General features: G+C 45.2%; 1 protein-coding gene across 6 annotated transcripts in view; it reads right to left on the bottom strand.

Annotated features, from left to right (window-relative positions):
* The window catches only part of tmem63c (transmembrane protein 63C), a 310,233-nt gene that overhangs the window by 85,836 nt on the left and 202,407 nt on the right, over positions 1-21,990 (bottom strand). For all 6 annotated transcript variants that reach the window (XR_015757812.1, XM_043701473.2, XM_087989521.1 and 3 more), the window contains 4 exons: positions 20,976-21,062; positions 19,864-19,929; positions 11,104-11,266; positions 10,467-10,572 (listed from right to left, as the gene is read on the bottom strand). Coding sequence is in view for 5 of the 6 variants with exons in the window: in XM_043701473.2 (XP_043557408.1) it covers positions 10,467-10,572; positions 11,104-11,266; positions 19,864-19,929; positions 20,976-21,062 (422 nt within the window). In the remaining variant the exon portion in view is untranslated. The remainder of the gene's footprint in view (positions 1-10,466; positions 10,573-11,103; positions 11,267-19,863; positions 19,930-20,975; positions 21,063-21,990) is intronic.

The raw sequence follows: 21,990 nt of genomic DNA on the forward strand, positions 1-21,990 counted from the left end.
GACTCAAAACTGAAACTCTGATTTCTTTCCACAGTTGTTGCCAGACCTGCTGAGCCTTTCCAGTAATTTCTGTTTTTGCTGTGGATGAAAATAAATGCGGTCTGATTAGTAAGTTTGCTGATGGCACAAAAATTGGTGGAATTGTGAACAGTGAGGAAGGTTGTCAAAAGATGTAGCAGGATATAGATCAGTTGGAATGTTGGGTGGAGAAATGGCAGATAGAGTTTAATCTGGACAAGTGCGAGGTGATACATTTTGGGAGGTCAAATGCAAGAGGGAAGTATAAAGTAAATGGCAGGACCCTTAGGAATATTGGAATACAGAGGAATCTTTGTGCACATAGCTCACTGAAAATGGCAATACAAGTGAATAAGATGGTAAAGAAGGTGAATGGCATGCTTGCCTTCATGGGGGTCGGGACATATAGTATAAAAGTTGGCAATCATGTTGTAGCTATTTAAAACTTTAGTTAGGCCACATTTGTGTACAGTTTTAGTCACCACACTTTAGGAAGAATGCAGAGGCATCTCTCTCTTCGATTTATAACTCTCCAGTCCAGGCAATATCCTGGTAAATCTTCTCTGCACCCTCTCCAGTGCTACCACATCATTCCTATAATGTGGATTTCAGAACTGCAATCAAAATTCTAGCTGTGGTTTAACCAAATTTTATATAGTTCAGGCATAACCTCCCTGCTCTTAAAAGCTATGCATTAGGTAAAGATGTACTTGTGCCCTATGCCTTCTTAACTACTGTATCTACTTGTTTTTCGTCTTAAGGAATCAATGTACACATACACCAAAATTCCTCTGATCCTTATGGCTTCCCAGGTCCACCTGTTTGTCCTATGTTCCCTTGCTCTGGAAGGTCCTCCCAATTGTTTCACCTCACACTTGTATGGAATGAATTCTGTTTGACACTGATCATCTCATCTAACCAGTCTGCATATATCCTCTTGTAGTCTAAGAATACACTATTCACTATTACCATATCAGCAATTTTTGTATCATCAGCAAGCTTACTTATCAACACTCCTAAATCATTTATATCAACCACAAACAGAGGTCCCAAAGCGGATCTCTACAGAACTCCACTGGACACAGGATCCCAGCCAAAAAAACACTGCTCAACCATCAACCTCTGCTTCCTGCCATTCAAAATATTCTGGATCCAATTGGATCCCATGGGCTCTTATTTTCATTATCAGTCTCCAAAATCTAAGTAGACTACTCACCTACACACCTGGTCACCTCTTCGAAGAGTTCGAGTTCAATATGGTCAGTCCTGACTTCCTATTAATAAAACCAAGCTGACTGATCTTGAATAATCCCTGCCTCTCCAAGTACAGGATAGTTCTGTTTCCCCACCTCTGAGGTTAGGCTGAATAGCCTATAAATCTATAAAATTGAATAAAGTGGGCTCTTTCTTGATTATATGTTTTATTGAGATCTGCCTCTTGATTAAAATTTAAAAATATAAACCATAAATACTAAGTTAGGCTGGACCAGTATTTTTAGAGCTGTAAGACTGTAAGACGGGTCTATAGATTGTTAAGGAGCAAAGATCTCTTCCTGTCGGATGTGCGAGTTTAGGGAGAGTTTCCATGTTACTGATGATTGTGCCTGCAGGAAGTGTGTTTAGAGTAGATTAGATTACTTACAGTGTGTAAACAGGCCCTTCGGCCCAACAAGTCCACACCGACCCACCGAAGCGCAACCCACCCAGACCCATTCCCCTACAGTTACCCCTTCACCTAACACTACGAACAATTTAGCATGGCCAATTCACTTGACCTGCACATCTTTGGACTGTGGGTGGAAACCGGAGCACCCGGAGGAAACCCACGCAGACACGGGGAGAACGTGCAAACTCCACACAGAGTCGCCTGAGGCAGGAATTGAACCCGGGTCTCTGGCGCTGTGAGGTAGCAGTGCTAACCACCGTGCCGCCCACAATTTAGTTGCGAATGCTATCAGACCGCATGGATAGGTTGGAGCGGCAGTTAGAGGCAATAAGGAATTTATTGGAGCTAAGGGGTGTGATGGATGATAGTTATAGGAAATGAGAAAAACCACAGATACAGTCAGGTAGGTGGGTTAACTCTAGGGAAGGTAGAAGAGGGAGGCTGGAGTCTCCAGTGGTTATCCCCAACTCAAACAAGTACGCTGTTTTGGAAAATGTAGAGGGTGATGGACTCTTAGGGGAATGTAGCATGAACAGCCAAGTTTATGGTACCAAGAATGGCTCTAATGTAGTGGGGTCGGGTACGTTTTGGCACTGCCCTTTTGGCGTCGATCATTTGGCCCTGCCATTTTGGCTCTAAATTGTTTTGGCGCTCATTACTTTGGCACTGAGCTGTTTTGGCGCCAATTCAGAATAAAATAAAAAGTCTTGTTGGTTAAAAAGAGAGGATGACTAATGACCCGATGTAATTTTCTCAACTAGCAAGAGTTGATAGTCAAAGCTGTAATGACCCGCTGTAGATTCAAATCTTGTTTTATAATCATTTTCTCATTTAACAATTGTTAATAGTTTTTTACTGCCTTGATGATACTTAAGCCCTTCTGTCTTCACGTTGGAAAGCTGTAATACAATTTTCTTTCTATTTTCTTGTAGAGCCCATACCAGAAATGGCTGAAAACATTCTGAGCAAGAAAGACAAACCAAAATTTTCACGATGGTTATCTATATGTGTTTGATAAATGTAGCAAAATGTAGAAATTCGTTTTTATAATGAATAGGTTAAAAATAATAAATAAAAAGGAATTAGATTTATTTCTTGCAATGCAATAAAAACAAATTTCTTACGGGCTCTACAAGACTTTTTTTAAATTCTGAATTGGCGTCAATACAGCTCAGTGCCAAAGTAATGAGCGCCAATACAGTTTAGAGCCAAAAGGGTGGCGCCAAATAGTCCTATTCCGAATGTAGTGAGGGGTATGTCAGGTTCCAAGTGATCGATTGCGATAGGGACACTCTAGTCAGAGGCACAGACAGACATTTCTGCCGCCGACAACAAGAAATCAGAATAATGCATTGCCTGCCTGGTGCAGAATGTTCTCGAAGGGGAGAGGGACCAGCAGGCAGTCGCTGTACACATTAGAACTAAGGACATAAGAAGGGAAAAGGATGAGATTTTGAAGGGAGAATATAGAAAGTTAGGCAGGAATTTAAAAATGAGGTCCTTGAGGGTAGTAATATCTGGATTACTCCTGGTGCTATGAGCTAGTGAGGGTAGGAATAGGAGGATAGGGCAGATGAATGCATTTCTGAGGAGCTGGTGCAGGAGAGAAGGGTACACATTTTTGGATCATTGGAATCTCTTCTAGGGTAGACCTTACCTGTACTGATGAATTAAACTGCATTTAATTCAATGCAAGAGGCCTAACAGGGAAGGCAGATTAACTCAGGGCATGGTTAGGAACATGGGACTTGGATATCACAGCAGTTACAGAAATGTGGCTCAGAGATGGACAGGACTGGCAGCTTAATGTTCCAGGGTATAAATATTACAGGAAGGATAGAAGGAGGGAGGCAAGAGAGGAGGGAGAGTGGTGTTTTTGATCAGGCACAGCATTACATCTGTGCTGAGGGAGGATATTCCTGGGAATACATCCAGGGACATTATTTAGGTGGAACTGAGAAATAAGAAAGGGATGGTCACCTTATTGAGATTGTATTATAGACCCCCTAATAGTCAGAGGGAAATTGAGAAACAAATTTGTAAAGAGATCTCAGCTATCTGTAAGAATAATAGGGTGGTTATGGTAGGGGATTTTAACGTTCCAAATTTGGAGTGGGATGCCATGGTGTTAAGAGTTTAGATGGAGAGGAATTGGCTAATTGTGTACAAGAAAATTTTCTGAGTCAGTGTGTGGATGTACCTATGAGAGAAGGTGCAAAACTTGACCTACTCTTGGGAAATAAGGCAGGGCAAGTGACTGAGGCGTCAGTGAGGGAGCACTTTGGGGCCAGCGACCATAATTCTATTAGTTTTAAAACAATATAGAACAATATAGCACAGTTCAGGCCCTTCAGCCCTCGATTTGTGCTGACTTTTTATCCTACTCTAAGATCAAACTAACTACATACCCTTCATTATACAATCTTCTATGTGCCTATCCAAGAATCGCTTAAATATATCTGACTCTACTACCATTGCTGGCAGTGCATTCCACACACCCACCACTCTCTGTGTAAAGAAACTACCTCTGACATTTCCCCTAAACTTTCCTCCAATCAGCTTAAAACTATGGCCCCTCATGATAGCCATTTCTGCCCTGGGAAAAAGTCTCTGGCTATCCACTCTATCTATGCCTCTCATCATCTTGTATACCTCTATCAAATCATGTCTCATCCTTCTTCGCTCCAATGAGAAAAACCCAAGAGAACTTGAAAAACAACAAGAACTTGAAAGACCCTATAGAGACAACAAGCAAAACTAGTATCATTACTAAATACTGTGCAAGAACTGTAACAAACACTACATTGAACAAACAGGCAAAAAACTAGCCACCAGGATACATGAACATCAACTAGCCACAAAACGACATGACCCTCTCTCACTACTATCCTTACATACAGATGAAGAAGGACACCACTTCGACTGGGACAACACATCCATCCTATAACAAGCCAAACAAAGACATGTGTGAGAATTCCTAGAAGTATGGCACTCTAACTGGAACTCTATCAATAAACACTTTGACTTGGATTCTATCTACCATCCCCAAGAAAAAGAACAGAAAATGACATCACTATAGGAAATGGCATCATCAACCCAATGAAACCTAAATGCATAAATAAAAAGTGGGCCATACCACCAGTGCTTCACCAGAGGCTCACTGATGATGTTACCTAGTATGGTGATGAAACGTCTGAAAATGAACCTTCAAGCTCAGCAAGTAAACTTACAACCAGTACCTTGGCGACATCTAAAGCCCTGTCTGATCCTTGCATCCTCAACCTTAAGTAAGCTTCCTCTTGACTAGACTGAGTCAGCAAAAGTGGTGGGAAGTGAAAGGATAACAAGTGACAGGGATTAAACGATAGTCTGAATAGTAAAGAATGAAAGAAGACTAGTGGGAGACACAGGAGAAACACATTTATTTTAATCATGAAAGGTGTGTTGTAGTAAGCCAAAGTATCTTTCACTTTCAAAAGGCAACACCAAAGTTTTTTTATTATTCACTCATGGACTGTGGGCATCCCAGCATTTACTGCCTATCCTAATTGTCCTTGAGAAGGTGATGGTGAGCTGCCTTCTTGAACTGCTGCAGTCTATGTACTGTTGGGAGACCCACATTGCCCTTAGAGAAGGAATTCTAGGAATTTGACCCAATTTCTCTAAAGGAATAGGATGGGGAGTGGCTTGGCGGGGAACTTGCAGGGGGTGGTGTTCCCATGCATCTGTTGTCCTCGTCCTTCTAGGTGGAAGTGGTCATGGGTTTGGAAGGTGCTGTCTGATGATCTTTGGTGAATTTCTACATCTTGCAGATAGTACACACTACTGCTACTGAGAGTCGATGGTGGAGGGAGTGGAGATGCTATTACACAGCTCCAAAGCAGGTGGTCTTGAACTAGTCCAGAGGAGGGAACACTACCATTACACCTAAAGGGACTGAGTGGATGCCTTTAGATGCAGTGCCAATCAAGCGACTGCTTTGTCCTGGATGGTGTCAAAGCTTCGAGTGTTGTTGGAGCTGCACTCATCCAGACAAGTGGATAGTCCATCACTTGTGCATTGCAGATAGTGTATAGACTTTGGGGTGTCAGGAGGTAAGTAACTTGCCGCAGTATTCCTAGTCTCTGACCTGCTCTAGCAGCTACTGTGTTTATGTGGTGAGTCCAATTGAGTTTCTGTTCAATGGTAACCATAAGGATGTGCATTGTTGTGTGTGTGCGTATGTGTGTGTGTATGTGTATGTATGTTGGGGGGGGGGGGGGGGGGGGGGTGGAATTCAGAGATGGTGGTGGTTAGATTGTCTTTTAGAAGCCCTACAGTGTGGAAATAAGCCATTTGGCCCAATATGTCCACACCGACCCTCCGAGCAGTAACCCACCCAGACCCATTCCCCTATCCTATTACTCGACATTTACCCCTGATTGATGCACCTAACCTACACATCCCTGTGCAGTGAGCTGCTCAGGAGGATTGAAACTAGTAAAATAGGGGGGTGGGACCCAGGGAGACAGCGAGGAAAGAGATCAATCTGAGACTGGTACAGTTGAGAACAGAAGTGAGTCAAACAGTCAGGGTAAACAGGGACAAGATAGGACTAATAAATTAAACTGCATTTATTTCAATGCAAGGGGCCTAACAGGGAAGGCAGATGAATTCAGGCATGGTTAGGAACATCGGACTGGGATATCATAGCTATTACAGAAACATGGCTCAGGGATGGACAGGACTGGCAGCTTAATGTTCCAGGATATAAATGCTACAGGAAGGATGGAAAGGGAAGCAACAAAGGAGGGGGAGTGGTGTTTTTGATAAGGGATAGCATTACAGCTGTGCTGAGGGAGGATATTCCCAGAAATACATCCAAGGAAGTTATTTGGGTGAAACTGAGAAATAAGAAAGGGATGATAACTTTACTGGGGTTGTATTATAGACCCCCTAATAGTCAGAGGGAAATTGAGAAACAAACTTGTAAAGAGATCTCAGCTATCTGTAAGAATAATAGGGTGATTATGGTAGGGGATTTTAACTTTCCAAACATAGACTGGGACTGCCATAGTGTTAAGGGTTTAGATGGAGACGAATTTGTTAAGTGTGTACAAGACAATTTTCTGATTCAGTATGTGGATGTACCCGATAGAGAAGGTGCAAAACTTGACCTACTCTGGGAAATAAGGCAGGGCAGGTGACTGAGGTGTCAGTGGGGGAGCACTTTGGGGCCAACGACCATAATTCTATTAGATTTAAAATAATGATGGAAAAGGATAGACCAGATCTAAAAGTTGAAGTTCTAAATTGGAGAAAGGCCAATTTTGATGGTATTAGGCAAGAACTTTCGAAAGCTGACTGGGGGCAGATGTTCGCAGGGAAAGGAACGGCTGGAAAATGGGAAGCCTTCAGAAATGAGATAACGAGAATCCAGAGAAAGTATATACCTCTCAGGGTGAAAGGGAAGGCTGGTAGGTATAGGGAATGCTGGGTGACTAAAGAAGTTGAGGGTTTGGTTAAGAAAAAGAAGGAAGCATATGTCAGGTATAGACAGGATAGATCGAGTGAATCCTTAGAAACGTATAAAGGAAGTAGGAGTATACTTAAGAGGGAAATCAGGAGGGCAAAAAGGGGACATGAGATGACTTTGGCAAATAGAATTAAGGAGAATCCAAAGAGTTTTTACAAATACATTAAGGACAAAAGGGTAACTAGGGAGAGAATAGGGCCCCTCAAAGATCAGCAAGGCGGCCTTTGTGTGGAGCCGCAGAAAATGGGCGAGATACTAAATGAATATTTTGCATCAGTATTTACTGTGGAAAAGGATATGGGAGATATAGACTGTAGGGAAATAGATGGTGACATCTTGCAAAATTTCCATATTACAGAGGAGGAAGTGCTTGATGTCTTGAAATGCATAAAGGTGGATAAATCCCCAGGACTTGATCAGGTATATCCTTGAACTCTGTGGTAAGCTAGGGAAGTGATTGCTGGGCTCTTGCTGAGATATTTGTATCATCGATAGTCACAGGTGAGATGCCAGAAGACTGGAGGTTGGCAAACGTGGTGCCACTGTTTAAGAAGGGCGGTAAGGACAGTGAAGTTGTGGATAGTGATGAAGGATGTTGTAGGTTGCAGAGAGACATAGATAAGCTGCAGAGCTGGGCTGAGAGGTGGGAAATGGAGTTTAATGGGACAAGTGTGAGGTGATAGACTTTGGTTGGAGTAACTGGAATGCAAAGTACCGGGCTAATGGTAAGATTCTTGGTAGTGTAGATAAGCAGAGAGATCCCAGTGTCCAGGTACATAGATCCTTGAAAGTTGCCACCCAGGTTGACAGGGTTGTTAAGAAGACATACAGTGTTTTAGCTTTTATTAATAGAGAGATCGAGTTCAGGAACCATGAGGTTATGCTGCAGCTGTACAAAACTCTGGTGCGGCCGCAATTGGAGTATTGTGTACAGTTCTGGTCACTGCATTATAAGCAGGATGTGGAAGCTTTGGAAAGGGTGCAGAGGAGATTTACGAGGATGTTGCCTGGTATGGAGGGACGGTCTTACGAGGAAAGGCTGAGGGGCTTGAGGCTGTTTTCATTGGAGAGAAGAAAGTTGAGAGGTGACTTAATAGAGACATATAAGATAATTAGAGGGTTAGATAGGGTGGACAGGGAGATCCTTTTTCCAAGTATGGTGACGGTGAGCATGAGGGGGCATAGCTTTAAATTGAGGGGTGATAGATATAGGACAGATATCAGAGGTAGTTTCTTTATTAAGAAAGTAGTAAGGGTATGGAATGCTTTGCCTGCAATGGTAGTAGATTCGCCAACATTTAAGTCATCATTGGGCAAGCATATGGACATACATGGAATAGTATAGGTTAGATGGGTTTCAGATTGGTATGACAGGTCGGCGCAACATCGAGGGCCGAAGGGCCTGTACTGCGCTGTAATGTTCTATGTCCTATGTTCTATGTAAGGACAGGCCAGAGAACTATAGACCAGTGAGCCTGACGTCAGTGGTGGGCAAGTTGTTGGAGGGAATCCTGAGGGACAGGATGTACATGTATTTGGAAAGGCAAGGACTGATTAGGGATAGTCAACACGGCTTTGTGCGTGGAAAACCACGTCTCACAAACTTGATTGAGTTTTTTGAGGAAGTAATAAAGAGGATTGATGAGGGCAGAGTGGTAGATGTGATCTATATGCACTTCAGTAAGGTGTTCGACAAGGTTCCCCATGGGAGACTGATTAGCAAGGTTAGATCTCACGGAATACAGGGAGAACTAGCCATTTGGATACAGAACTGGCTCAAAGGTGGTGGTGGAGGGTTGTTTTTCAGACTGGAGGCCTGTGACCAGTGGAGTGCCACAAGGATCGGTGCTGGGTCCACTACTTTTCATCATTTATAGAAATAATTTGGATATGAGCATAACAGGTATAGTTAATAAGTTTGCAGATGACACCAAAATTGCAGTGGACGCGAAGAAAGTTACCTTGGATTACAACGGGATATTGACCAGATGGGCCAATGGGCTGAGAAGTGGCAGATGGAGTTTAATTTAGATAAATGCAAGGTACTGCATTTTGTGAAAGCAAATCTTAGCAGGACTTATACACTTAATGGTAAGGTCCTCGTGAGTGTTGCTGAACAAAGACACCTTGGAGGACAGGTTAATAGCTGCTTGAAAGTAGAATCACAGGTAGGATAGTGAAGAAGGTATTTGGTATGCTTTCTTTTATAGGTCAGAGCATTGAGTTCAGGAGTTGGGAGGTCAAGTTGCAGCTGTACAGGATGCAGTTTAGGCTACTTTTGGAATATTGCGTGCAATTCTGGTCTCCTTCCAATTGGAAGGATGTTGTGAAACTTGAAAGGATTCATAAAAGATTCACAAGGATGTTGCCAGGGCTGGAGGATTTGACCTATAGGGAGAGGTTGAACAGGCTGGGGCTGTTTTCCCTGGAGCTTCGAAGGCTGAAGGGTGACCTTACAGAGGTTTACAAAATCATGAGGTGCATGGATAGGATAAATAGACAAGGTCTTTTCCCTGGGGTGGGGGAGTCAAGAACTAGAGGGCATAGGTTTAGGGTGAGAGGGGAAAGATATAAAAGAGACATAAGGGGCAACTTTTTCACACAGAGGGTGGTATGTGTATGGAATGAGCTGCCAGAGGATGTGGTGGAGGCTGGTACAACTGCAACATTTAAGAGGCATTTAGATGGGTATATGAATGGGAAGGGTTTGGAGGGATATGGGCCGGGTGCTGGCAGGTGGGACTAGATTGGGTTGGGATATCTGGTCAGCATGGACGGGTTGGAACCGAAGGGTCTGTTTATGTGTTGTACATCTCTATGACTCTGTGAATGTGGTTTAGTTATATGATCAGGAAATCATCCTCGGGTCAGATTTGGCACCAAGTTTGTGAACAGTTTGGTTCAGCCTCAGGCAATTAGAAGGGTAAAGGTTGGAGTGTGGAACTCAGGAATGCAGTTTGTGGCAGGGTTTGCGTATTCCCAATATTTAGTTGGAAGATGTTTCTGCTCCTCCAATGCACAGCAATCTGATTACTTAGATACAATGAAAGGCTAATGAAAGGTGAAAAAGGGGAAGAGAAAGTTTGTCCTTATCTCAAGGAGATGGGAGGGTGGGGGTTCTTCAAATACAAAGTGTTTTTTGTTTCACATTCCATCTCATTTCAGGGTTCAATTCTAGCCAGCACAGTTCAGAAAGGACATAATAGAATTTGCAGGCCATATTTATAGACACTTACTCACAGAACACAGTTAATCAGGGGCACTCACCAAAGGGAACAATTATTGGACATGTAATGCTGTATGTCATCACAACAGCAAATATACACATTGTCCAAGCATATTCTAGACCAAACTGATACTCGTAGGCCTGATTCTAGAGAGAGAGGTGGAGAAGTAGAATAGAATTAGACAAGCATTTAGAATCAAAAAGCATTGAACATTCACAATCATCAGATACCCGCCAATTAAAAGACAGGTTCCTCAGAAATTAGATGTGTGAATTCCTGATGTAGGGAATCTTAGCACCAATCCGATCCCAAAAGCTCACCCAAGATACTGAGGTATATACAGGCTATTGCTGAAAATGTGTTGCTGGAAAAGCGCAGCAGGTCAGGCAGCATCCAGGGAACAGGAGAATCGACGTTTCGGGCATAAGCCCTTCTTCAGGAAAGCCCTTCTTCCTTTAAGAAGGGCTTATGCCCGAAACGTCGATTCTCCTGTTCCCTGGATGCTGCCTGACCTGCTGCGCTTTTCCAGCAACACATTTTCAGCTCTGATCTCCAGCATCTGCAGACCTCACTTTCTCCTCATATACAGGCTATTCAATGGCAAATGTAGTGACTTGTTCATGTATTGTATACTTTTATAACACAAGAGAATCCTGGGATCATTTTTAGACCTTTACCTTTTTCACATGTATTTGCTCAGCCTTCGATTTAGCAAAAGCAAGTCGTGCTGTGTATACCAGCAGCCCTGGGATGCGTAGCAATTCCATCGCTGTGCCAATCAAACTGGATGTTATCACGTAGTTAACAAAGAAAGCTCCATTATCTGGGAGAAAGACACATCTACAACAGAAGGAAACGAGTAATTTACATTGGGAAATTTAGCCCTCTCAGTATGTCACAAACTACTCTAAACAAGCTGGTTTATTTGAAGAATGAGTGGTACCCAAGAAGAGTTATTAGAGTTTAACTGAAGGGTTTAGGTGGTTTATATGTAGAATCAATATCCAAAAGTGAATTATGGAAACAATAACATGTGGTAACGTTTCTTCAGAGGTCTGGACTCATGCACAGGAGAAGACTTGAGTTCCAATCCCAGGAGAGCAGATTTTAAATTCAATCAATTAAAATTCTGGCATAAAAGAAAGTCTCAGAAAGTCATGAAACTGCCTGATCATTGTAATAATCCATCTAGTTCACCAATGTCCTTCTGGGGTAGAAAGTGAGGATTGCAGTGGGTCAGGCAGCATCTGAGGAGCAGGAGAGTCGATGTTTTGGGCAAAAGCCCCTCATCAGGAATTCCTAATACTGCCTGACCTGCTGTGCTTTTCCAGACCACACTCTTCTGGGATAGAAACCTTCCATCCCAACCTGATCTGGTCTACATTTGACTGAATTGCCATGGCAATGGGCTAACTCTTACCCGGCTCTGAAATGACCAAGCAAGACCCACAGTATCAAGTTGCCACAATTTTTTTTAAATTCATTCACAGGATGTAGGCATCATTGGCTAGCCCAGCATTTATTGCCCATCCCTAATTGCCCAGAGTCAAACATGTTCTTTCACAAAGAAATGCAAAAGGATAGATCATCCGGCATCAAAGTAGGCAGTGGAAAAGACAACGGCTGAATATTGGATGGATCAGTTTTTGTCCAATATGTGCAGGAGGGTTTCCCAATACAGTATCTCAAAGGGCCAACAAGCGGGGAGGCCACACTGGATCTGCTGCTTGGTAATGAACCAGATCAGGTGTTTGCTCAGCCTTCGATTTAGCAAAGTGGTAGGTGAGCACTTTGAAGAGAGTGACCATAATTCAGTTACGTTTAGTTTAGTGATGGAAAGGGATAGGTACATGCCACAGGGAAACAGTTATAGATGGGGGAAGGGCAATTATAATACAAATAGGCAAGACTTAGGAGGCATAGAATGGGGTAGCAAAATGCAGGGGATGGAGACAATGGAAATGTGGAGCTGGCTTAAGGAACAGATATTGTGTGTCCTTGATAGGTATGTCCCTGTCAGGCAGGGAGGAAGTGATAAGGTAAGGGAACTATGGATTACGAAAGAAATTGTATCTCTTGTTAAGCGGAAGAGGGAGGCTGATGTGACATTGAGACGAGATGGTTCAAATGAGGCGATGGAGAGTTACAGAGTAGATAGGAATGATTTAAAGACAGAGTTAAGAAGAGCAAGGAGGGGACATGAGCAGTCATTAGCAGATAGAATAAAGGAGAACCCTAAAGCTTTCTATCGGTATGTGAGGAATAAAAGGATGACTAAGGGCAGGAATAGGGAATATCAAAATCAGAAGTGGGAATTTGTGTGTGGATCCTGTGGAGATCAGAGAGGTGCTAAACAAATGTTTCTCATCCTTTTTCACTCAGGAAAAGGAGAATATTGTGGAGGAGATACAAGATATCAGACTAGAAAGGATCGAGGTTAGTAAGGGGGCGGTGTTATCGATTCTAGAAGGTGTGAAAGTAGATAGGTCCCCTGTGCCAGATGGGATTCATCCAAGGATTCTCTGGGAAGCTAGGGATGAGATTGGAGCCTTTGGCCTCGATCCTTGAGTCGTCATTGGATACAGGTTTAGTACCAGAGAACTGGAGGATTGCAAATGTTGTGCCCTTGTTCAAGAAGGGCAGTAGAGATGACCCAAGTAATTATAGACCAGTGAGCCTTATATCTGGTATAGGAAAAGTTTTGGAAAGGATTATAAGAGATAGGATTTATAATTATCTAGCAAGCAACAATTTTATTGCAGATTGTTAAAATGGTTTCGTCAAGGGCAGGTCATGTCTCACAAGCCTCATTTCAGTTTTTTGAGAAGGTGACCAAGCATATGGATAAGTGTAGGGCAGTTGACGTGGTATACATAGACTTCAGTAAAGCCTTTGATAAGGTTCCACGTGGTAGGCTGATGGAGAAAATGCAGAGGCATGGGATTGAGGGTGTTTTAGCAGTTTGGATTAGAAACTGGCTTTCTGTAAGAAGGCAGCGAGTGGTGGTTGATGGAAAATATTCAGCCTGGAGTCCAGTTACTAGTGGTATGCCACAAGGATCTGTTTTGGGACCACTGCTGTTTGTCATTTTTATAAATGACTTGGACGCAGGCATAGGTGGATGGATTAGTAAATTTGCAGATGACACGAAGGTGGTGGAGTAGTGAACAGTGAGTAAGAATGTTACAGGTTGCAGGGGGACTTGGATAAACTGCAGAATTGGGCTGAGAGGTGGCAAATGGAATTCAATGCAGATAAATGTGAGGTGATTCACTTTGGGAAGAATAACAGGAAGGCAGAGTACTGGGTCAATGGAAAGATTCTTGGTAGTGTGGATGTGCTGAGGGATCTTGGAGTCCATGTGCATAGATCCCTGAAAGTTGCCACCCAGGTTGATAGTGCTGGTAAGAAGGTATACGGTGTGTTAGGTTTCATTGGTAGAGGGATTGAGTTCCGGAGCCGTAATGTCATGCTGCAACTGTACAAAATGCTAGTGCAGCCACACTTGGAATATTGTGTACAGTTCTGGTCGCCATATTTCGGGAAGGATGTGGAAGCATTGGTGGAAAAGGTGCAGAGGAGATTTACCAGGATGTTGCCTGGTCTGGAGGGAAGGTCTTGAGGAAAGGCTGAGGGACTTGGGTCTGTTCTCAGTGGGGAGAAGAAGGCTGAGATGGGATTTGATAGAGACATACAAGATGATCAGAGGATTAGATGGAGTGGACAGTGAGAGTCTTTCTCCTAGGATGATGATGTCAGCTTGTACGAGGGGGGGGGATAGCTACAAATTGACGGGTAATAGATTTAAGGCAGATGTCAGAGGCAGGTTCTTTACTCAGAGAGTGGTAAGGGTGTGGAATGCCCTACCTGCCAATGTAGTTAACTCAGCCACATTAGGGAGATTTAAACAGTCATTGGATAAGCACATGGATGATGATGGGATAGTGTAGGGGGATGGGCAAGATTAGTTCACAGGTCAGCGCAATATCGAGGGCCGAAGGGTCTGTTCTGCGCTGTAATGTTCTATGTTCTATGAAACAGCCCTGTCAACCCTGCAAAGTCCTCCTCACTAACATCTTGGGGGCTAGTGCTAAAATTGAGAGAGCTGTCTCACAGACTAATTAAGCGACAGCCTGACACAGTCATACTCATGGAATCATACTTTACAGACAATGTCCCAGACACCACCATCACTATTCCTGGATACGTCCTGTCTCATCAGCTGGACAGACCCAGAAGAGGTAGCAGCACAGTGGGATACATTCAAGAGGGAGTTGCTCTGGGAATCGTCAACATTGACACTGGATCCCATGAAGTTAAACACAGGCAAGGAAACCTCCTGCTGATTACCACATGCCATCCTCCCTCAGCTGATAACTCGGTACCCCTCCGTGTTGAACAACACTTTGAAGAAGCACTGAGGATGGCATAGGCACAACATGTACTCTGGGTCGGGGATCTCAATGTCCACCACCAAGTTGGCTCAGCAGCAGTACTACGAATCGAGCTGATCAGGTCCTAAAAGACAAACCTGCTGGACTGGGTCTGTGGCAGGTGATGAGAGAACCAACTTGACTTCATCCTTACAAATCTGCCAGCTGCAAAGGCATCTGTCCATGACAGTATCAGAAAGAGTGACCAGTGCACAGTCCTTGTGGAGACAAAGCCCATCTTCACATTGAGTGTTGTGTGGCACTATCATCGTGTTCAAAGGGACAGACTTCGAACAGATCTAGTAACTGTAGACTGGGGATTCAGGAGGCGCTGTGGGCAGCAGCAGCAGAATTGTACTCCAGCACAATCTGTAACCTCATGGCCCGGCATATCCCCCACTCAACCATTACCATCAAGCCAGGAGATCAACCCTGGTTCAATGGAGAGTGCAGGAGGGCATGCCAGAAGCAGCACCAGGCACACCTTAAGATGAGATGTCTATGTGGTGAAGCCACCAAACAGGATTATTTGCATAGGTGAAAGTGGGTACTGCAGATGCTGGAGATTAGAGTCAAGATTAGAATGGTTCTGAAAAAACACAGCAGGTCAGGCCGCATCCGAGGAGCAGGAAAATCGGCAATTCGGGCAAAAACCCTTCATTAGGAATGAGGCCTATTTGCACATCAAACAGCTTAAGTCGCAAGTGATAGACAGCGCTAAGCAATCCCACAACCAATGGATCAGATCGAAGCTCTGCAGTCTTGCCACATCTAGTCATGAATGATGATGGATGACTAAACAACTTACTGGAGGAGGAGGCTCCACAAATATCCCCATCCTCAATGATGGAAGAGCCAGTACATCCGTGCAAAAGGACATCCGTCCAGAAGTGCCGAGTGGATGATCCATCTCAGCCTCATCCAGTGATCTCCCGCATCACAGCTACCAGTCTTCAGCCAATTCAACTCACTTCATGTGATATCAAGAAACGGTTGGAGACACTGGATACTGCGAGGGCTCCGATAAATGTCCTCCACTGAAGACATGTGCTTCAGAACTTGCTGCTCCCCTGGTCAAGCTGTACAGTTACAACAGTGGCATCTACCCGACAATGTGGAAAACTGCCCAGGTATGTCTTGTGCATAAAAAGCAGGACAAATCCAACCCGGCCAATTACTGCCCCATCAGTCTGCTCTTGAACATCAGTAAAGTGATGGAAGGTGTCATCAACAGCGCTATCAAGCAGCACCTGCTCAGCAATAACCTGCTCAGTGACCCCCAGTTTGGTTCCCCCAGGGCCACTCAGCTCCTGACCTCATTACAGCCTTGGGTCAAACATGGACAAAAGGAGCTGAATTCCAGAGGGAAGGGGAGAGGGACAGCCCTTGACATCAAGGCTGCATTCAACTAAGTGTGGCATCAAGGAGGCCTAGCAAAACTGGAATCGATGGGTATCAGGGGGAAAACTCTATGCTGGTTAGAGTTATACCTGGCATATAGGAAGATGTGGTTGTTGGAGGTCAGTCAACTCAGTTCCAGGACATCTCTGCAGGAGTTCCTCAGGATCATGTCCTAGGCCCAACCATCTTCAGCTGCTACATCAATGACCTATCCTCCGTTATAAGGTCAGAAGTGGGGATGTTGGCTGATGATTGCACAATCTTCAGCACCATTCACAACTCCTCAGACACTGAAGCAGCCTGTGTCCAAATGCAACAAGACCTGGACAATATCCAGGCTTGGACTGACAAGTGGCAAGTAATATTCGTGCCACACAAAATGGTGGGCTACTACCATCATGAATAAGAGACAATCTAACCACCGCTCCTTCACATTCAGTGGTGCTACCATCACTAAATCCCCAACTGTCAACATTCTGCAGGTTACCATTGACCAGAAACTCAATTGGACTCACCACATTAAAAAGAGTAGCTCCAAGAGCAGGTCAGAAACTAGGAATACTGCAGCAGGTTACTCACCTCCTGACTTCCCAAAAACTGTCCATCACCTACAAGGCACAAGTCAGGAGTGTGATGGAATACTCCCCACTTGCCTGGGTGAGTGAGGCCTCAACAACACTCAAGAAGTTGACACAATCCAGGACAAAGCAGCCGCTTGATTGGCACCACATCCACAAGCATCCACTCTCTTCATCACTGACGCTCAGTAGCAGCAGTGTGTATCATCCAAAAGATGCACTACAGAAATTCACCAAAGATCCTCAGACAGCACCTTCCAAACCCACAACCACTTCCATCTAGAAGGACAAGGACAGCAGATACATGGGAGCACCACCGCCTTCAACTTCCACTCCAAGTCACTCCCCATCCTGACTTGTAAATATATTTCTGTTTCTTCACTATCACTAGATCAAAATCTTGGAATTCCCTCCTTAATGGCAGTGTGGGTCGACCCATAGCAGGTGGGACTGCAGCATTTCAAGAAGGCAGCTCACCCTCACCTTCTCAAGGACAGCTAGTGATGGGCAATAAAAATGCTGGCCACCCAGTGATGGCCGCATCCCACAAAATGAATCAATAAAAAAAGCATTGCTACTGGTCTGGAGTCACATGTAGGCCAGACCAGATCAGGAAGACAGCTTCCTTCCCTCAAGGACATCAGTGAATGAGATGTGATTTTTCTGACAATTGGTAATGGATTCATGGTCATCATTAGACTCATGGCAGATTTGAACCCAGGTCCCTAGAACTTTACCTGGGTCTCTGGACTAACGGTCAGGAGCAATCATACCACTAGACCATCATCTCCACTCAAGAAATAAAACCAGACAGATCACCCAGACTTGACCCTGCAAGGTTCTCCTCATCAGCATTTAACAGTGACTTCTACCAAAATTATAATAGCTATCCCACACACCAATGAAGAAAGTGCCTTTAAGAGGCATATTCACTCAATTAATTCTGGCAGCTAATATTACAGACACATCCTGGCTAAGTCCTGGCCTACCAGTAAGGCAGGGCTGAAAATGTGTTGCTGGAAAAGCGCAGCAGGTCAGGCAGCATCCAAGGAGCAGGAGGATCGACGTTTCGGGCATGAGCCCTTCTTCAGGAATGAGGAAAGTGTGCCAAGCAGGCTAAGATAAAAGGTAGGGAGGAGGGACTTGGGGGAGGGGCATTGGAAATGCGATAGGTGGAAGGAGGTTAAGGTGAGGGTGATAGGTCAGAGTGGGGGTGGGGGCGGAGAGGAAGAAGATTGCAGGTTAAGAAGGTAGTGCTGAGTTCGAGGGTTGGGACTGAGACAAGGTGGGGGGAGGGGAAATGAGGAAACTGGAGAAATCTGAGTTCCTCCCTTGTGGTTGGAGGGTTCCTAGGCGGAAGATGAGGCGCTCTTCCTCCAGTCGTCGTGTTGCTATGGTCTGGCAATGGAGGAGTCCAAGGACCTGCATGTCCTTGGTGGAGTGGGAGGGGGAGTTGAAGTGCTGAGCCACGGGATGGTTGGGTTGGTTGGTCTGGGTGTCCCAGAGGTGTCCTCTGAAACGTTCCGCAAGTAGGCGGCCTGTCTCCCCAATATAGAGGAAGCCACATTGGGTGCAGCAGATGCAGTAAATGATGTGTGTAGAGGTGCAGGTGAATTTGTGGCGGATATGGAAGTATCCCTTGGGGCCTTGGAGGGAAGTAAGGGGGGAGGTGTGGGTGCAAGTTTTGTATTTCTTGCGGTTGCAGGGGAAGGTGCCGGGAGTGGAGGTTGGGTTGGTGGGGGGTGTGGACCTGACGAGGGAGTCACGGAGGGAGTGGTCTTTTTGGAACGCTGATAGGGGAGGGGAGGGAAATATATCCCTGGTGGTGGGATCCTATTGGAGGTGGCGGAAATGACGACGGATGATACGCTGTACATGGAGGTTAATGGGGTGGTAGGTGAGGACCAGTGGGGTTCTATCCTGGTGGTGATTGGAGAGGCGGGGCTCAAGGGCAGAGGAGCGGGAAGTGGAGGAGATGCGGTGGAGAGCATCGTCAATCACGTCAGGGGGAAATTGCGATCTTTGAAGAAGGAGGCCATCTGGATTGTTCGGTATTGGAACTGGTCCTCCTGGGAGCAGATGTACCAGTAAGGCAGACCTAGCTGAGCCATCGGCACAGGGGTGTAAATAGAAGGAAATAGCCCTCGGAGTCCTCAACATTGAGTCTGAATCCTCATTAAGTTTTTTTTTGATTAATTTATGGAATATGGGCATCACTAGCAAGGCCAGTATTTATTGTCCATCTCTGAATACTATTGAGAAGTTGGAAGCATTCACCAACAACTACAGTCTGTAAGGAACAGTTCATTTTGCTGTAACACGTGTTTCGTTAATGCGAATTTGCAATAATGTGATTGACGCATTAGGAACACTGTTTCTAAAGCACAAACTTTTAAAATATGTGTTGGATGTAACGCAATTACATCGCCTACACTTTAAGTGCTGTTTCAAAATCACAATTTTTCAATAATACAGGATTGCACAAGAATGTATCTGTCGCTTTGTAGAAGAACTACCTGTATATAAACTCCCTCCTATTTAAAACTTTGAACAAGGAACAAGTTTGGGGAAATCTGAGGGGAGTTACCTGCCACAGAATTTCTATCTCTCCTGCACTTTGGCTGGAGTGGTTCAGACAATCACAGTTCATAAAAACACAGTAGCAGGAGCATACCATCCATCTCATCAAACCTGCCCCATTACTCAATACAGAGCCGACCTTGGGATTAACCATTCCCCAGACCTCTTGATTCCATGAGATCAAAAATCTGTGCCTATCCCCGCTGTAAAAATGGTGGAGCATCCAGAATCATCTGGGGTATAGAATTCCAAAGATTCATAATTATTTGAGTCCTAAATGATCGAGCTCTTATTTTGAAACTGTGCTCCTGTGCTCACCAGCCAATCTCTCAGCATTTATCCTGTCAAGAAGTCTCTTCATGGATGTCATAAGGTTCAAGGAAATTGCTTTTCAATCTTACAAACTCTTGAGAATATCGATGCAGTTTAGGTCAGAAATACTCACTGGAATTTGATATCTGCCTCATCTAGAAAATGTATGTCGAATAGCCAGCGGAAAAAGACATCAAGACTGAAAGACACAAGATCAGAAAATGTTAAAGTCAGGATTGAGGTGCTGGAGGAAAGAATCCCTGATATCAGCAAATAAGCAACGTGAGGGGTGGGGACGGGTAACTGACCACACTGAGGAAGGGGCACACTGTCCCCAGTGAGTTGGGAGGGGGGGGTGTTTACTGGCCTCGGTAAGTGAGGGGAGGGTCACTGCCCCCCAGTGAATGTGGGAGGGTCACTGCCCCCCAGTGTGTGAGGGAGGGTCACTGCCCCCCAGTGAATGTGGGAGGGTCACTGCCCCCCAGTGTGTGAGGGAGGGTCACTGCCCCCCAGTGTGTGAGGGAGGATCACTGTCTGCCAGTGAGTGAGGGGTGGTGGTCACAGCCCCCCAGTGAGTGAGGGATGGTCACTGCCCCCCAGTGAGTGAGGGGGGGGAGTCACTGCCCCCCAGTGAGTGAGGGGGGTGGGTCATTGCCCCCCGGTCCCCCGGTGAGTGAGGGGGGTGGGTCACTGCCCGCCCCCCACCCCTAGTGAGTGAGGGGGCTGTCACTGCCCCCAGTATGTGAGGGAGAGTCACTGCCCCCCGGTGTGTGAGGGATGGTCACTGCCCGCCAGTGTGTGAGGGAGGGTCACTGCCCTCCAGTCTGTGAGGGGGGGGGTCACTGCCCCCCAGTGTGTGGGGGGGCTACACACTGGGGGGCAGTGACCATCCCTCACACACTGGGGGCAGTGACCTCCCCCTCACACTGGCGGGCAGTTACCATTCCTCAGTGTGTGGGGGGGCTCACTGCCCCTGGTATGTGAGGGAGGTCACTGCCCCCCGGTGTGTGAGGAATGCTCACTGCCCCCCAGGGTGAGGGGGAGGTCACTGCCTCCTGGTGAGTGAGGGAGGTCACTGCCCCTGCGGTGAGTGGGTGGGTCACTGGCCCCTGATGAGTTGGTGAGGGGGCTGTCACTGCCCCCAGTGAGTGAGGAGCTGAGCAGAGCAGTAGGGGATATCTGCCCCAATGACTGTGGGTGGTTTGCCCTTTGTAGATGGTTGGGACCTGATTATGGAGTCAGTACCTGGTCAGGCCAAGCGATGGCAGAATGATCACCATAAAGACCAGGAAGAAATAACACTTGTGCATTGTCACTTGATTCTCAGTTGACCTGGTTCAACAAAAACAAGATTGTGAATACAATGTTCAGCCTTTAATGAAAGTAATGTTTAGGAGCTCCACACAATGGCACTTAAACATTTTCAGAGCATAGAACAAAGAGCTGCACAGTACAGAATCAGGCCCTTCATCTCACCAAGTCCGTGCCAACCATGATACCATTCAAAAGTAATCCCATCTGCTGAACATGGTCCGTATCCATCAATTCACTGCCTGTTCATGTGTCTGTCTAAATGCATCTTAAATGTTACTATCATTTCTGCTGTACCATTCCAGATACCTACCATCCTCTGTGTTAAAAAAAACTTGCCTTTCCCATCTCCATTAAACATTTCTCGTCTCATTTCAAATCTATCCTCCCTAGTATTCGACATTTCCACTCTGGGATATAGGCTCAGACTATTCAGCCTATCCCTGCCTCTCACAATTACACTTCTATCAGGTCACTCCTCAGCCTCCAACACTCTAGCGATAGCAATCCAAGTTGTCCAACCTCTTCTTAATGCTGATACACTCCAATCCAGGTGATCACCTGGTAAACCTCTTTTGTATCCTCTCCAAAGCCTTCACATCTCTCCTATCATGTGGTGACCACAACTGCATACAATACTCTAAATGTGGCCGGACAGAAGTTTATATAGCTACAACATGACTTACCAACTTTTATAATCAATTCCCAGACACACGAAGGTAAGAATGCCATATGCCTTCTTCACCACCTTATCCATCTGTGTTGCCCCTTTCAGGGAGCAGTGGACTTGCACCCTGTTATGAAGATGTGGGTGTACTGTACCTTTAAGAGAGTTAAAAGCTAGCAGAACTACCTGACAGCACCAAGTGTTCTGAATAAAGTAACAATGTAATACTTGGTCGAAAGATAGATTTGCTGGGTTGCCTGGAAACAACAAAACAGATTCAAA

The sequence above is a fragment of the Chiloscyllium plagiosum genome, unplaced genomic scaffold (assembly GCF_037043375.1).
Source record: "Chiloscyllium plagiosum isolate Xiang-an unplaced genomic scaffold, Cpla_swu_hap1 HiC_scaffold_8, whole genome shotgun sequence".
Taxonomy (NCBI): domain Eukaryota; kingdom Metazoa; phylum Chordata; class Chondrichthyes; order Orectolobiformes; family Hemiscylliidae; genus Chiloscyllium; species Chiloscyllium plagiosum.